The sequence below is a fragment of the Pongo pygmaeus genome, chromosome 17, assembly GCF_028885625.2.
Source record: "Pongo pygmaeus isolate AG05252 chromosome 17, NHGRI_mPonPyg2-v2.0_pri, whole genome shotgun sequence".
NCBI lineage: Eukaryota > Metazoa > Chordata > Mammalia > Primates > Hominidae > Pongo > Pongo pygmaeus.
This window is the reverse complement of record NC_072390.2, coordinates 92168857-92187216: the sequence shown is the minus strand read 5'-3', so window position 1 is coordinate 92187216 and position 18360 is coordinate 92168857. Positions and strand designations below refer to the sequence as shown.

The window sequence follows — 18360 nt, the reverse complement described above, 5'->3', positions numbered from 1 at the left end:
AATGTCATTTTAATTTCAATTATTAGTGGTGTGGCCTCAAGCTAGATCTGAAACTGACTTTGACTCTAAATAAATATTGCTCACTAAGAGGCAATCTCCTAACTGCTACTACACAGTTGAGATCCACTACATAATTATAACTAGGACAAATGGGATGTGCAAGCCACTCTAAAAACATCTGCTTAATATCAAGGATTGAGTGGGTCAATATATGAACAATTGCTTCCTATACCCAGGATTATTCAAAGATGCCAAAGGTATTCAAGAACATAAGACAACTTACTTGATCACATAAAACTAAGCCTGTATTTAAGAATAGCCAATATTACATTAATACACAAATATTCTTTAATTATGCATTCATCTTTTATTTTATAATGTCACCCAATCCCTTGAAAAGCTTTTCTTTTTTTTAATTTAACAAGTGGGATATAAGCTAAAGTAGCCTAAGAGAGAGAGAGAGTGAGAGAGAGAGAGACTGATTTTCTCAACTGACTCTTTTTTTTTTCTTCTTGAGACGGAGTTTTGCTCTTGTCACCCAGGCTGGAGTGGCGCAATCTCGGCTCACTGCAACCTCCACCTCCCAGGTTCAGGCGATTCTCCTGCCTCAGCCTCCCGAGTAGCTGGGATTACAGGCACCCGCCACCACGCCCAGCTAATTTGTTGTATTTTTAATGGAGACGGGGTTTCACCATGATGGCCAGGCTGGTCTCAAACTCCTGACCTCTGGTGATCCGCCCGCCTCAGCCTCCCAAAGTGCTGGGATTACAGGCGTGAGCCACCATGCCCGGCCTCGGCTGGCTCTTTAAAAAAAGGTCTAAAAGAATAATAATTAAAAAAATGCAAATCAGCAAAGTGGGTATGTTGCTGTTTGTACAGAAATGTTGGCTGCATAACATGTGGGAGCCTTGCACCCACTGACTGAGGACAGCTTGCCTGCCCTGAGAGGACCCTCACCTGAGTGTGAGATGCTGGTGTGACACTTTCAACATGCGTCTGTGGAGGTGAATTTATAGGTACAGCACTTACTACCGAACTTGCCAGATCACAGGAGTTTAAAGAAACGTGGGCAGCCAGAGCATAGCCCTGGAGTACGTGCACCCTCATTCCATCCAACTTCTCCTTTTGGTCAGAACATCCCCAATTTCGAATCAAGCAATCTGCTGCACCTGCAAACATCCAGGATCACCAAGAGGCACAAACACCACTCCACTCAAACTGAAACCTCTACAACCCGACTTGTCTCTCCATCAATGTGCCAGGGGCTCACTAAGGATGTTGAGCAGAGTTTCCAGGAAGACATGAGGCTGCACTGCTGACGGCCAGTTTCCTGCTCAGTGAGGCCGGCCAGCAGGGCGTGAATCCAGACATCTCACCCAGAGCCCTGCACCACGAGCGACTACCACTCGCTTCAGCCCACACACAAGCAGCACGTCTTCCCATTGCAACATGAACCGTGCAGCAGGAGAAAGATGATGAACTCACAGCCTAAGATTAGAATTCTAGAGATGAGAAGAACACACTGCCTGATCCTTTAAAAACCACAAACTATGAGTTTTAGAAAACGTTTGGAGAAAAACATTTGCTATGTAACTTCAACAATACATCATGTATTTTGGATCTTCCACCCATTAAAATATCCACACCTCCTCGCTTCAGCTAAAGGCCACCACAGGCCATGCAAAGCTGAGCGGCTGGCGTTGGGAGAAAAGCCGCCACACTCCCAAGCCCCTCTCTCAGCTCAGCCAGGATGTCCTCAAACAAGCCGTAGGGCCACCCCCTGTGACATGTGCTCTCTGTGCCATCACCTCTCCTTTATATATGGTTACAGCTGTAATTTTATAGTCACTTGTGGATTCTTCAAAAAATGTCTGCACTCCATTTGTTCTAAGATCCAGAACGCAGGACCAGCTCTGACCTGCCCAGAGTCACAGTTCCAGATTTTACGCAATTCTTACCACACAGCAGACACTATAATCTTTTATGGAATAAATGAACTATGGGACAAGAGGTCGTTTCAATTAAGAATTAAGCATGAAAAGAGGTCTAGCTTTTGGGTACAAACATATCTGAAGATTAGTTTTTTTTCCTCACAAAGTGATATACATAGTTGGAAAATAACAAGGCTAAGAAGTGAATGAAATCTCTACAAGGTGAAGAGAACGAGATAGGTATGTTATCCTAAACTGTTAATGGTTACTTATGAAACTGTCATTTATCTTACATGAGCTCATTTATTATATTGGTGCAAAAGTAACTGCAGTTTTTGCCAATATTAATATGTTTATTTTTCATAAAATTCTATGCTTTAAAATCTTAGAAAGCTGCCTCCTTTCCATTTTTCTATTCTATTTTCAGCTGGTGTCAGAAAATTCTCACTGGAGGGCAGAAGTAATGAGCTAAGTAAGAGTCTTCCAGCACTGGGTTAGAAAGGGACAGCTTTGTACATGGAGTTATTAACATGCTAACTTGTATAAATATACGATGCTTTGTACAGTTGAATAAAATTATTTACTTTCATGAATTAAAAAGTAACATCATCGATTGGTTGGTAATATTAGAGAGAATTTTGTATCCTAGAATTAGACATAAGCCAGTAATGCTTACAGAATGATAATCCATGTGACAAAGCATGATGCTGACACACCTGTCATGCTAAGGACAGTCTGACTCCTCATTGACTGTGGGCAGAGCTCTTTAGCTCCGACCTCTTATAATGTCTTTCTTGGCTAACTCGTGTGCTGTGTACCTGAAGAGCTCAATGCTGTGCTCTGGGAGAGAAGCTGATCACTGCTTATTGTTAGGGTGGCACCTGTAGATTGAGTATTGATTTCAGGCGCTAACAATCTTATGCTCCCGTTCATTAATAGTTCACTATTTCCATTAGGATTGTGTTGAATAAGTTCTTGACCTAAATGGAAATTAATATTGTGGTATCTGAAAACAACATTCTAAGATGCGTATTGGCAAGTGTGTTAAACATATAATTGTATCCTCAAAGCTTTCATGGTCATTTCAGTAAAATTTATGGAAAAATGAAAATGAGACCACGAAATGCATTTCCCTAAATGACAGTATTGGTTCACACTTTTTAAGCTGTGAAGTATTTTAAAAATACTTCTTATGAGTTCTACTTTAACTCAGTATTTAGGCCCTAAAAATCACACACTTTGTTAAATAAAACTGTCAATGAATTGAAAATATTTCCAAATACAGTGCACTGCCAGGTATAGCAAAAGCATGTTAAAAGGATCTGAGGGGCATCACCAGGCGATAACAGAACCTCCCCTCCCTGCCCTCCACTGGGCAGGCTTGCCGAGCCCACGATGCTGCGGTTTCCCGTGTGCTGTGTTCCTATCATGTGTGTTCTGAATGCTCTCAAGTACACACTAACATGCCTGCAATACATTCCTACTAAAACACATTTGCTTGATTCAAAACCCATTTATGCCAGTTTCATCAGCTACTGTAATGATATAATGAAATCAAATAGTATGGCAACTAGAAATGAATATGAGAATAAAAAACCTGTTGGACATCCAATGGAAACCAAACTGAATGCCTTGGAAAAACTTGGTAAAGACAAGATACTTTAAACATTCTGCTGTCAAAATAGGTGTAGGCAAGACAACTACACAAAATCAGAGAGAAAAAGATTCAAAAGACGAAAGTATGCTGCACCATGATTGCTTTATAGTGACCTACATTCTCACGCAACGCTAAAGAAATAGAAACAGGAAATGAAACTGCATGATGAACATGAGTACACGCAAAAATTTTAAAAAGTAGAAAACATATTATCACCTGAGCAGACCCATATTCAAAAGATCCGTGGAGGAATCTCCAAAGTATGCAGGTGTCACTTGTTTGGTTCCCAATTTTATATACCTTTTTATTAATAACTGGGCTGAAAACATCAGGTAAAAGGACTTTCATTGTATCTGGACAGGGTAATTCCGGGAGGCAAAGGACTGTCTTTGCCTTTCACTCAACGTGTAACCTTTTTCTGAATGCTAGGATTCATGAACTGCCTAAAGTCTGCAAAACTTAGCTGAAGTGATTTGTGCATCCTCTAGTACTTGCATGCATTTATAATCCTATGTGTTAATGGAAAAAAGAACACACTATGAAATCTTTGAAAATTTCTATGGAATATCTAGATGCTTTTAACAGGTTACCATAAATTAAAAGCTTTTTGCAGCCCTTTCAAAATGGGATAAGGAACTGTATAGCCAATTTTCATTATCCATCATAATAAGTGAGAAAAAACAATCTTAAGCCCAAAGTTGAAACCAAACTTATTTCATTAACTCATTTAAGGTTTTCTCCTAGAACAGCTGAAGCCAAATTCTTAAAATATTAGTTATATTCATCTACACTTTCAAATATACTGACAAAATAACCAAATGGCCAATAATAACACACAGGAAGAATAGAGGCACAATCCACAAACTGAAGAACACATTTTCTTAACTCTGAGCAAGAACCATGCACTATGTGGTTTTGATAGGACCTAGCACAATACTTCTTATATTAAGTGTACTCAAGAAAGTTAATTGGATCAACCAAATAGCTTTCCTAAAATATTATAACTCTTCTGTATTTCCAACATTAAAATTCAGATATAAATACAATTTTAAAAGGAGGAAGGTTACTGAATTATATAAAATTCAATGTTAATTTTTGCTGTCCAACAGCATCTAAAAACCACTGCATCTCATTTAAAAGCAAAGCTGTACCTAAAAATAGTTCCTCAAATTTCTCACTAATATATTAAAAGAAATAAAGACACCTTCCTGAAAAAGAAAGCTTCTGGTTTTCTTATGAATACCTTTTCTTTCAGTTCTGAAATTAATTTCTGCAGAAATATCTCTGAAACAGCAGAAATCCTGCCCTTCATGGTTGAGTCCATCTAGAATGCTGTCCTTCTCCATAGGTGTGTTTCAGGGAAGTGGGGCTGCTTCCCTCTGTCACGTCAGATCTCCACAGAGGGTGTTTTGATTCCTAGCAAAATGTCTTTGTTAACATCATCGTCAGGTTACGAGTCTTAAATGAACTAATATTGAATGAGTTAATATCTGTGGAAGTTACTAGAATAATATCTAGCACATAGTAAAGGCTCTAAAAATTGCTGAATTAACAAATGACTCTTAGTAATACGAAGAGTTTATATAGTTAAGAGTTACATGAGCGAAGCACACCAGGAAAATATATTCAATGCTCACTGAGATCCGAACACACTATGGGAATTAATGATACATAAGGACCAAGGAAGGCACACAAGGAGAAAAGTAAGAATGCGAGCAGCATAGCCCTGAGACAGGGAATGAGTCAGCCTGGTGACTGGCGGAGATAATTAGATTGCCAATTTTAGGTGGGCTTTACTGCCAAAGGGTATTTCCTACCTGTTTATCTACTTTTCAATGTTCTCCCATGTTTCAATTTTTCTATATAATCCTAGTAGAATTCTGAAGACATACGGTAAACAGAGTGCCATGGGGATCTAAAACGCCCAAATGTAAACAGTTTATTCCAGTTTCATGGAGCATGAGTGAGAACCACAAAGCTACGCATTCTGCTCTTAGCTAAACAAAAATAACTTATTCTCTAAAAATGAGTCAATGAATGAAAGAATTAAATAACTGACTGTACTCAAACTGGAAGTGACATGAGAAACTATAATTTTTCATTTCTGGTACCAGATCTGAATTAGAATACATTATTTTCACTAAACTTCAACTTCTCCCATAAATTACAAATACATATTGAGCACGGGCTTTATGCACAGCAGAGTATTGTAGGAAAAGAGATAGTAAGATATACAGTACTTAAATTGCAGGGTGAAAAGATGTTTAAAATAATAACTTACTAACCGGAGATAGTCAGGGTAATTTCCTGTGGAGACCCCGAGGAAGACGTGGCAGTGGGCCCAGCGGCCTGTGCCAGGACCTGGCTCAGGCTGGAGTTGTTGATGGTCAGGGTGATCTCGTGGGGACCGCTGGAGGGGGACACCAGACCTTGCGAAGTCATCACTTGAGTGAGGTCTTGGGTCCCTGATTGTTATTACAAAGCAAAACAAAGTTGAGTTTCAAAAAAACCAATTTCCCCTGTTTTTATATTAAAAATATTTTAATTAAACTGTTATTAAATATTTCAATAAGACAAAGATTTAAAACAAAGCATCAGTCACCTCTAATTCCTTCGTCTAAGAAGAAAGCCTTGCAATGAAATGAAGCCAGGATGAAAAGAGTAATTAAATGAAGGTAGTAATAATCTAAGAGCATATATTAAATACATATCATTAATTGTAAGAAAAGCTTATTTTATTCTCAGGACATTTGATTTATTCTCTTCTACAAAGAGAAGAAAATGACATCATAACATCCTAAAATCAAATATGTGATCACAAGCAAGAAACCGAAACTCCAGCTGTCAAAATAAGCAAAAGTGAGTGGCTCTTACCACTGCTGTTAGTGGTCAGCACTGAATCCTGCTCAGACAGCGGGCCTATGGTCAGGTTCGCAGAGGTCACTGTGGGCTGTAAGGACAGGCCTGAGATGGGCTGGATGACAACACTGGCGGGGACCGTGCTGTCCGACGTCTGGAGAGAGCTGTTCTGTGGGGCCAGGCCAGGCTCCCCAGTGAGCTGCTGAGCCAGTAGGTTGCCCTGCTGTAGCGTCTGCTGCAGAATGCTCGGATCAATCTGAAAACCAGCACAGGTACTTGTAATGAAAACTTCACGCGTCTCTGTATCCAAGAGAACTACAGCGCAGGAGACCATGGAAGGTGTCATACCTGCAACGTAATGTTATTAATGCTGGCAGCGTCGATTCCAGAAATCTGTACATTTGGTCCAACCAAGTTAGCAGCCAACTGTAACTGGATGCCTTCTAGGGTAGCCAGGCTCCCATCTGTCAGAGACACGGTCAGGTCACCCCCAGCTGGCCAGAGAAAGAGAAATGGAATGACCGAATATTATGAATACTTCTTAAAACTAAAGTAATTCATTTTTTACATAGGGATTTTTAAACACATAAGTTGTACACATTATGTCAATACAATGTTGTTGTGGAATAGGAACACCTACTTTATACCATATACACATATATGCTGTCTAATCACCCTTTATACCATATACACACACATACTGTCTAATCACCCTTTATACCATATAAACACACATACTGTCTAATCACCCTTTATACCATACACACACACTGTCTAATCACCCTTTTTTTTTTTTGAGACAGAGTCTCGCTCAGTCGCCCAGGCTAGAGTGCAGTGGCGCCATCTCGGCTCACTGCAAGCTCTGCCTCCCAGGTTCACACCATTCTCCTCCCTCAGCCTCCTGAGTAGCTGGGACTACAGGCGCCCATCACCACACCTGGGTAATTTTTTTTGTATTTTTAGTAGAGACGGGTTTCATTGTGTTAGCCAGGATGGTCTCGATCTCCTGACCTGGTGATCCGCCTATCTCGGCCTCCCAAAGTGCTGGGATTACAGGCATGAGCCACCGCACCCAGCCCTAATCACCCTTTATACTATACACACACACACACTGTCTAATCACCCTTTATACCATATACACACATACACTGTCTAATCACCCTTTATACCATATACACACACGCTGTCTAATCACCCTTTATATCATACACAGTCTAATCACCCTTTATACCATACACACACACATATACACTGTCTAATCACCCTTTATACCATATACACACACACACACACAGTCTAGTCACCCTTTATACCATACACACACACACTGTCTAATCATCCTTTATACCATATACACACAGTCTAATCACCCTTTATACCATATACACGCACACTGTCTAATCACCCTTTATAATATACACACACTGTCTAATCACACACACTGTCTAATCATCCTTTATACCATATACACACACACTGTCTAATCACCCTTTATACCATACACACAGTCTAATCACCCTTTATACCATATACACACACACACACTGTCTAATCACCCTTTATACCATACACACACACACACACACACACACACACACACACTGTCTAATCACCCTTTATACCATATACATACACACTGTCTAATCACCCTTTATACCATACACATACAGTCTAATCACCCTTTATACCATATACACACAGTCTAATCACCCTTTATACCATATACACGCACACTGTCTAATCATCCTTTATACCATATACACACACTGTCTAATCACCCTTTATACCATATATACACACTGTCTAATCACCCTTTATACCATACACACAGTCTAATCACCCTTTATACCATACAGTCTAATGACCCTTTATACCACACACACACACACACACACACACACACACACACACTGTCTAATCACCCTTTATACCATATACACACAGTCTAATCACCCTTTATACCATATACACGCACACTGTCTAATCATCCTTTATACCATATACACACAGTCTAATCACCCTTTATATCATATACACGCACACTGTCTAATCACCCTTTATACCATATACACGCACACTGTCTAATCATCCTTTATACCATATACATGCACACTGTCTAATCATCCTTTATACCATATACACACACACAGTCTAATCATCCTTTATACCATATATACACACTGTCTAATCACCCTTTATACCATATACACACACACTGTCTAATCACCCTTTATACCATACAGTCTAATCACCCTTTATACCATACACACATACACACACACACTGTCTAATCACCCTTTATACCATACAGTCTAATCACCCTTTATACCATACACACACACACACACACACACACACACACACACACACACACACACTGTCTAATCACCCTTTATACCATATACACACACACTGTCTAATCACCCTTTATACCACACACACACAGTCTAATCACCCTTTATACCATATACACGCACACTGTCTAATCATCCTTTATACCATATACCCTCACACTGTCTAATCACCCTTTATACCATACACAGTCTAATCACTCTTTATACCATATACACACTGTCTAATCACTCCAGAAACCTACTTTACACCATATACACACACACTAATCACCCCAGAAACCTACTTTCTACCATATACACACATACACTGTCTAATCACCCATTATACCATATATACACACACTGTCTCACCACCCCAGAAACCTACTTTATACCATATACAAATACACTGTCTAATCACCCCAGAACAACTCTGTAAAACAGATACTCCTTTATGCCATACGCATACACTGTCTAATCACCTGAGAAATCTCCTTTATACCATATACACATACACTGTCTCATCACCCCAGAAACCTACTTTATACCACATATACATACACTGTCTAATCACCCCAGAACAACTCTGTGAAACAGATACTCATATTGCCCACTTTAAACATATCAGAAAAGTAGCTCAAAAAGATTCTACTGATTAGCCGAAGGTTCAAAACAACCACTACTACTGAGTGGTGGTCAGGCTGCGATCATGCCACAAGTCACAGAAACAGAAAGAAGGGCACACAGGACATCTGACTGCCACGTACAACTGCTGCATTTACTCGCAGGTACACAAATCAACACAACTATCTAAAATGTAACACTTCTCAAGCACTATGAGACCCAAGAACAACTGGAAAACTGCACTATATCAAAAACAATGCTAATGAGTATTTATAAATTACACTTCTCACTACTGAATTTATGAGAATGCCAACTGAGTAAAAACAAGTTGACACCCACTAAAAACAAAAGCTAAACAAAGTGCTTAGTGTAAAAAAGCAGCTGTCATGGAAGACAGAATGGGAAATGGAAAGGAGCAATGTCTGCAAGATGGAATTTCAATTTTTTCGAATGCCTTACAAGAAAAAGACTCAAAGAAGGCAAACATGGTGCTACAGTAAACAACACCTCTTCTATCGTGGGAATAGACAGAAGCAGCGCAGAACAGTTCGATCACTGTGCCGCTTTCATTCCCCCAGCTCGGCGTTTACCTGACACAGAGGCAGGGAGAATAGCTTGGCCCACCAGTCCCGGTTGCAGCAGATTCTGATCAAACTGTCCTGTTAGAACAGAGTTGTTCATGATAAACACGTTAGGGTCGGTAGAGGAGGAGTTGAGGAGGTTTACGGGCTGCAGTCCTTCCGACGAGCTTCGAGTCATAGGCTTTCTGGCCTTCTTTGGGTCTGGTTTATAATGAAACTGCATGTGTGTCTTTCTTCTACCCGAGGTACGGAAACGCAGCTCGCAGTGCGGGCATTTGAAGGGCTTGGCTCCGGTGTGCAGACGCATGTGGACCTTCAGACTTCCCTTCGTGGAGAAGGCGTTGCTGCAGACGTGACAGCTGAAGAGCTTCTGACCTGTGAAAAGCCCAGCCAAGAATCAGCAGAGGCGATGGCAGTCGTGACACTCACACCCACCCCACTCAGCTGTCAATATGGATGTAAATATGTTGAATCAGTGATGCAAGTACTTTAATGAGAATCCTTTTCACCTATAAGATGTTATGGATGTCACAGGCAATTGCTGCATAAATTTAACAGTATATTGTTTACAATTTGAATTTAGCATTTTCACAAGCCTTTGAGGTTTACAGTGTTTCTGAACCACTGCATTATTCTGAACCTTGATTGGAGTATTTGATTTATATTTATCAGAAGCTAATGGGTGGTATGACTTAACAGCCCAGCTCTGAATTACTGTCACTTTTCTTTAATTTTACAAATGGTACTTTAACATCTCAGCATCTCTCTATCTTCTCTTCTGCCAAACAGGGGCAACCAAAATGCCAGCACAGGTAGGCATCACACTGGAAGAATACGCAAAGGAAAGTTCTATTCTAGGGTCAAAGGGCTGTGCGCCTAGTATCATGTACCTAGTTCCTTAGGCTCTTTTCATGATTACTAGGTATATCGAAGGCCATGAAGGCTCGGAGCACCATGAGCATAGGCTCCATCCTCCAAGAGCCTCTGGGAGCTGAAAAACTTCCTGGCTGGCTTTTCCTCTCTACTGTCCAGGAACAAATGCTAATTTTTACAGGATGGTGCACACTAGGATCCACAAAGGGACTAGTGCAACCTGCTATCCCAACACCACCCTGGGTTCCTCAGAACTCACACTCTACTTCAGAATGGAGAAAGAGGCACCAAAAGGTATTTATCCAGAGACTTCCAGTTCTAGTCCTTATCTACGTAGCCTATGCTGAACTCCAAAACCAAGGAAATGATGAAGCAGCGTGCACCAAGTCATCGTGGATGTCACTGGGCACCTGCTGCATGAGAGGCCGTGCCCTAGGCCTGGGGGCACAAAGATAAGTGAGGCCGGGCCCTCCATATCCACAAAAAGTTCATTGCATTACACAAAAGAGACAAATACAGGGAGCCTAATGAAACAACAGAAAAACTGCACACAGGACAGTCATATAAATAAGCTCAGGGATCTGTTTATCTAGTTACAAATATTAACCCATCAGAAAAGAATCACAGGGCTTCAGGTAAATGTGTGAAAGTCCATTTGTTCTTGTCTGTTGAATTCTGCTTATAACCAACAATGAAGAATGTAAATTAGTCTCATAATCTTCATTCTATGAATCATTATAACAATAGCTCTGCATTCACTGTGCATTTACCACAGGCCAATCCATTCCTGAGTGTTTACCAAAGGCCAAACACTTTTCCAAGCTATTTGAATGTCTTAATGCTTAAAGCTATTTACATGTGTGAACTCCCAAAGACGGAGGTAAAACTATTAGCCCCATCTTCTGCAGGAGAAACTTGGGGCTGACCACAGAGGTCACAGGAGGACTACAGGATTCCCAAGCGGGCAGAGGCAGAGGTAGCCTCCCCACCGCTAGGAGGCACTGTGCAGAATTCCAGAAGCAAAGGCGCAGACAAGATGAAGATGAGAAAAAGGCCAGGAAAATTGGAGATTCATTTCTGCCTTTGCAAGAGTTTCTCCCCATATAAAAATAATTATGAAATGATAACTGCCATCAGATTTGCTAAGTGCCAGTTTTTACAAAACCTCAACAAACTAAATCTCTTTGGTTTAAATAAGACTAAGAGGTAATCTTTTTAACAAAGTTATTTAAGCATGAGTAAGAATACGTGACAATTTTTAAGAAAAATTCAACTTTTGAGACCTAATCCTTTTTTTTCTTAGTGTCATTTGGACAGTTTTCCCTGTGTCAGGAATAAAAAAATCTTTTATATTACTTTCTTCATGGTGCCTCATTTTTAAGCTTTCTATAATTTGGAAAGTATTTATGTACACAAAATATATAGGAACAAAACATATGAAATGCTAGCCTACGACCTCTACCAATGACGCAGGCATGTTTTCCTTACCTGTGTGAGTCTTCACATGACAATCGAGAGTGGATTTCACAGTAAAACTCTTTCCACATTCATCACATTTGTATGGCTTTTCTCCAGTATGGATTCGAACATGCCTATCCAAAAAGCATTAATTATAGACACATTGACAAACGACTTCATGATTTGAAATTTATAACTATATAAATTAAAATTAGGTGTTACTACGTTCTGATTAAGTTTGGCCAAGAAAAGCTTTAAGCTTCACTCCATACAAAAAATACCATAAACAAATCCAAATAACAACGAAAATATTTGCAAGACAAATAATAATAGAGATAATTTCCTTAGGGCCGGGAGCGGTGGCTCACGCCTGTAATTCCAGCACTGTGGGAGGCCGAGGCGGGCAGATCACCTGAGGTCAGGAGTTCGAGACCAGTCTGGCCAACATGGTAAAATCCTGTCTCTACTGAAAATACAAAAATTAATGGGGCGTTTTGTGGCAGGCACTTGTAATCCCAGCTACTCAGGAGGCTGAGACAGGAGAATCGCTTGAACCCAGGAGGCAGAGGTTGCAGGGAGCTGTGATCACGCCACTGCACTCCAGCCTGGGTGACAAAGTGAGACTCTGTCTCAAAAAAAAAAAAAAAGACAATTTCCTTAAAAACCCAAGAACTCTGACAAATCAAATCAGCAGGAAAACCCAAACAATATCAGAGTAGAAAAGTAGGCAATGCACAGAGAGTTGACAGAAGAAATACAAACAGCCAAAAAATATATGCAAAGCTGTTCAACCACACTTAGAATCAAAGAAGAGCAGATGAAAACGACGAGATATCGTTTCCCCCATCCTGTTGGCTGGAGCTGTAAAACAGGCACTCGGAGTCTGAAAGACAGAGGCACACGGCCCTCTGGTGGTCTTTGCCAGACTCTACCCTCACTGAGCCATCAGAGGCCCACAGGCTCATGGAAGACAGTCACCGCAGCGCCCTGCCAGTCATCAAACGTGGAAACTCAGTGTTCGTCGGGAGGGGTCTGGTAAAATTAATTTGGTATGCCCATGCAACAGAACCCTACATTGCCATTAAAAAGAATAAAATAGGTTTATAGATACTGACAAAGAAAAATATCTATGACTCATTGATATATAAAAATTTAAAAACCAGAATCGTACAACTTAACATTGGTATATGTCCAGACATTTCCGAAAAAAAATACCCAAAAAACTGTTAACAGTGGTTATCTCTGGGGAGCAGGACACCCTTCAGTACCATTTTTTGTTTCTCATCACATTTACCCACTGGGAGTCTGAACCTTGAACTTTTTTAAAATGAAGGATAGGACAAGAAGAAGAAAACGCAGCTATAAGAATGTCCCGTTCTCGGAGTTTGCAGTGAGCCAAGACCACGCCACTGCACTCCAGCCTGGGCGACAGAGCGAGACTCCATCTCAAAAAAAAAAAAAGAATGTCCCACTCTTCTGGTCTTCAGGTACAGTTGATGGAGACACGTTTAGCACTTTATGTCGCCTTGGTAGCATTTTGTCTCTGCTAATTGGCTGGCACGCCCCACCCACAGGCAGGTCACAAAGTGCTGTCTCAACACCTCCACGTGACATCCTTGCCAGGCCTGACTTTCTCATCTATGACTCCACCACTAACCCCTACTGGAAAACTACCTCTCCCTATCAGTTAGTTCATGAGCTCCTCCAGGCCACACACAACTGCTAGCCAGACTGGACTCCTTCTTATAAACATCCCAAGTTTTCCATCACAACCCCTTAGCTCCTCTTCTCCTTAGTTTAACTTTCTATGTCTTATGCCCAACCTCAGATCACACCATCAATTTAGATCCTACCCCAGAACTTCACTGCATGGCTCAACGAGAGCTCGCTGTTCGAGGGTCCTGTGGCCACACCACCCAATGGGACCTGGGCTCTCTCTCTTCTCCAGTCACCTCCCTCATTGTCACTCTCTAGCTGAACACACCTCCCCTTCCTGCTGTGGTCGAAACATGAAGGCCAGCAGTCAAGGTGTGTGCTCACTAGGGTGGCACTGCCAACCCAGCAGCTCCTTGAAACCACCTACTCTGACTGCAGCACCTGCTGCTGCCCTCTGTAGAACAGAGTACAAGGAACACACCCTTTGGTTTTCTGAAACATCCTGCAATATTAAAATCTTCACAGTTTGTTTTATTAAGTTGCTGAATAATTAGTTCTATCTCCTAGAGAAAAACATAAGCATCCCCCTTATATACAGAAACTCTTCTGATTCTTCAGGAGAACGCTGATACTTTGGTCTTCCTTTCTCCAGAAAGGAAGGACATTCTGAGAGCCCCTTCTGTACCATGGGTCTTGGTTTCCAGATTCTTCATGGTTCTGCTCAACTCAATCTCATGTATCAGCCACTGCTGTTTGGCCAATTGCCAATTAGTCTCCCTCCTGTCACGCGCTTGCGTCCTGCTCTTCACACTGACTGGCAGGCCTCAGGCGGGAGAGCGCCTGCTGCTCTTCTGCCTGTCCACAAAGCTTAGAGCCCTGCCTTCCTCAACGGATACATTTGTTTTCATTGTTTACTACTATGACAACCATACAGAAATAAGCATAAGCAATCTACAGAGAAAACAGACTTTTTTTTTTTTTTTTTTTTTTTTTTTTTTTTTTTTTTTTTTTGAGACGGAGTTTCATTCTTGTTGCCCAGGCTGGAGTGCAATGGCATGATCTCAGCTCACCACAACCTCCACCTCTCAGGTTCAAGCAATTCTTCTGTCTTAGGCTCCCGAGTAGCTGGGATTACAGGCACCCATCACTACGCCCACCTAATTTTGTACTTTTTAGTAGAGACCAGGTTTCTCCATGTTGGTCAGGCTGGTCTCAAACTCCCAACCTCAGGTGATCCTCCCGCCTCGGCCTCCCAAATTGCTGGGATTACAGGTGTGAGCCACCACGCACAGCCGAAAACAGACTGTCTAATTAATATTCTGAATGAGTTTACTACAGGGAACTAATTCAAGCTTAAAACCATACATTCAAGTAAGTAAGCCGCCATCACTCAGGTGACACCAGGTTCAGAAACTAATGGCCCTGCTGCAGTGAAAGTCACCGAAGGAGCAGCTGCCTGCACCTCCAGTCTTCAGAGCGGAACCCTCGCGGCGTAGCCATGCCCTCACCTCACCAGGTCGCTGGGCTTCTTGAAGCTCTTGGGGCAGTATGTGCAGCAGTTGGCGTGCTTGGGCTCATCCTGCAGCTCCGCCTGCTTGTCCCTCAGCTCGCTGATGCGGTCCTTTTCTGCCGCGGACTGCACCAGGACCTTCTCCGACACCGTGGCGCTCTCCTGCGGCCGGATCTTGGCTAACTGGGCTGTCTCCTCCTCTGTGAAAGTGATGACCTCAGGACGAGACTTCCGTGATGCATTTCTGTCAGAATGTTCTTCTTCTTCCTCCATACAAATGTCTAAACAAAATCAAGGAAAAGGGATCAAAATCCTAATGAAGAAAAATTAGGTTTTTAGCAAAACAATTAAAACTAAATAGGTATGTATGTAATGAAAATAACTCAACCAAGCTATTTTTATGATGGTAGAGAGTTGCTATATTTTCCCACCTCCATTGAGAAACTTAGGTCATGGAAAGAAAACAGCCAAGTGTACTGGAAAGTGGGGGATGGGGGATGAACAGAGGTTGGTGAAGGGGTGAAAACATCTGCTTAGATAGAAGGAATAAGTTCTAATGTTTGATAGCAGAGTAGGGTGATACAGTTAACAACAATGTATACTTCAAAGTAGCTACAGGAGAGAACTTGAAATGTTCCCATACCTAGAAACTGCTAAATACTTAAGGTGATGAATACCCCAAGTACTCTGATTTGATCATTCCACATTCTATACATGAAACAAAATATCACATGTGCGTCATAAATATGTACAAATATTATGTAACCAAAAAAAAGCCAAGTGAAGGGCATCCTTTAGGAGAGTGATAACCAACATGAGGAAGATGCTCAGATTAAAGACCTGCTTCTACCCCTCCCTGAAAATTCAGGAGTAAGCTTTGAGGCTGACAGTGTCCACACAAGCTACCAGTATTCATAAATATAGATATTCATTTATTAATAAGGGCAAAAAATGAATTACCATCAGATTTTTAAAAACCAGAAGCCCAAAAATGGGAGACAAATTAATAAATTAGCAAACAGCCCCCAACTAAAAACAATTACTACAAAGAAGAAAATAAAACTTTAAAAATATATACGGTTGGCCCTCTGTATCTGTGCCTTCCACATCCATAGATTCAACCAACTGCAGTTAGAAAATACAGATATTTTTTCTCTTGTTATTATTCAATAAACGATACACTATACTGGCTATTTACAACCAGCTGTAGTGGCTCACACCTGTAATCCCACTGCTTTGGGAAGCTGAGATGGAAAGATTGCTTCAGGCCAGGAGTGTGAGACCAGCCTGGGCCACACAGCAAGACTCCATCTTTACCAAAAATTTAAAAATTAACCAGGCATGGGGGCATGCTCCTGTAGTCCCAGCATATTGGGAGGCCAAGGTGGGGCTTGGCACTGAAGTTCAAGACTGCCTAGGCAACAGAGCAAGACCCCGTCTCTACAAAAAAAAATTTTTTTAATCAGCCAGGCATGGTGATGAGCCTGTAGCCCCAGCTACTCAGGAGCCTGAGGTGGGAGGATGGCTTGAACCCAGGAGTTCAAGGCTACAGTGAATTATGATTGTGCCATTGTACTCGTGCCTGAGTGACAGAGACTGTCTCTCAAAAGAACCCCAAACTATTTACACAGCATTTATATTATATTAGGTATTATAAGTGATCTAGAGATGGTGTGAAGTATACAAGCGGATGCGTGTAGGTTACATGCAGACACTATGCTGTTTGATATCAGGAACTTCAGCATCTGCAGATTTTGGTGTCCTCAGGAGTCCAGGAACCAATCCTCAGCTGATACTGAGAGAGAACTATATGCATAAGTATTCATTCCTAAATGAAAAATAAGGACGCATTCCAATTGATTAAAAAAGAATAATAGAGAAGGAAAAAAAATTTGGCTGGGAGCAGGGAGGTCATTATTGTACGACTGACTGAAAAAAACTTACAACTCCACAGAAACACTAAATTGCAAAGTGGACAGTGATTAATTCACCAAATAAGTAAATTTAAAAACCAACTGGATCATTTTTATTAGCACATAAAAGGGAAAAAAGATGAGAGATGGGAGGGGAGTGGGGAGGGGAGAAGAAAGAGAGGAAAGCAAAGGACAGCAAGGGTGTTGGTTGAGGGAAAAAGTCATGGAGGATAAAGCCAGTGGACTCAATGTCCATCTCATAGAAATTCCAGAAGAAGATACAGCAAACTAAAAGTCCACATTACACCAATAAAGCTTGGAATGATTTGAGGGCAGCTTATAGATAGCGGCCCCACCAACACACATGAGGAAATAAGGAGGTAACTCTGTTAACATTCTTTAAGGAACTGAGAACACAATCAGTATAGCACAGGCTGGAGACAGAGAACAACAAAATTAATCACGACAGACAGACAGCATGAAACAGACGGCAAGTGTTAGGCCAAGCAGGCTAACGTCGCAATAAATGTGAGGGAATTTAACCCCTATCCAAGTCTCTAGGTTTGGGCAAAACAACGCAATTTAACACGTGACTTTCCTCCTACGGACAGAGTTCATCTGCAGTTTCCCCCACAATGATCCAAGGAAAACAAGACATACAAGGTGAATCTAAATAAATATGTAGCAGTGAGATGAAGCCCAAACAGAACCCCCAAATCGATGCTAGAATTCAGTAGCATTAGAAGCTTTATTAATTGACGGGAAGGAATATGTAAAGAGGCTTAGAGATTATTTGTATTTGGCTGATAAATTAACACTCTCCAAATGACAGGGTTCTAGAAATAATGCCTGGGTGTCCTATAGCCTTTAACTCATTTGAAGGAAAGGGTCATTTTCTTTTTATACTTTAAGAAATCTCATGACAGCATTTTAAAAATGGAAATAAAGGCTTTACTAAGTATCAT

General features: G+C 41.1%; 1 protein-coding gene across 8 annotated transcripts in view; it reads right to left on the bottom strand.

Moving 5' to 3' along the window:
- ZNF236 (zinc finger protein 236) overlaps positions 1-18360 on the bottom strand; it is a 151759-nt gene that overhangs the window by 37391 nt on the left and 96008 nt on the right. For all 8 annotated transcript variants that reach the window (XM_054460242.2, XM_063653850.1, XM_063653851.1 and 5 more), the window contains 6 exons: positions 15481-15763; positions 12347-12450; positions 9995-10360; positions 6796-6941; positions 6463-6703; positions 5874-6053 (listed from right to left, as the gene is read on the bottom strand). In XM_054460242.2, the coding sequence (XP_054316217.1) occupies positions 5874-6053; positions 6463-6703; positions 6796-6941; positions 9995-10360; positions 12347-12450; positions 15481-15763 (1320 nt within the window). The remainder of the gene's footprint in view (positions 1-5873; positions 6054-6462; positions 6704-6795; positions 6942-9994; positions 10361-12346; positions 12451-15480; positions 15764-18360) is intronic.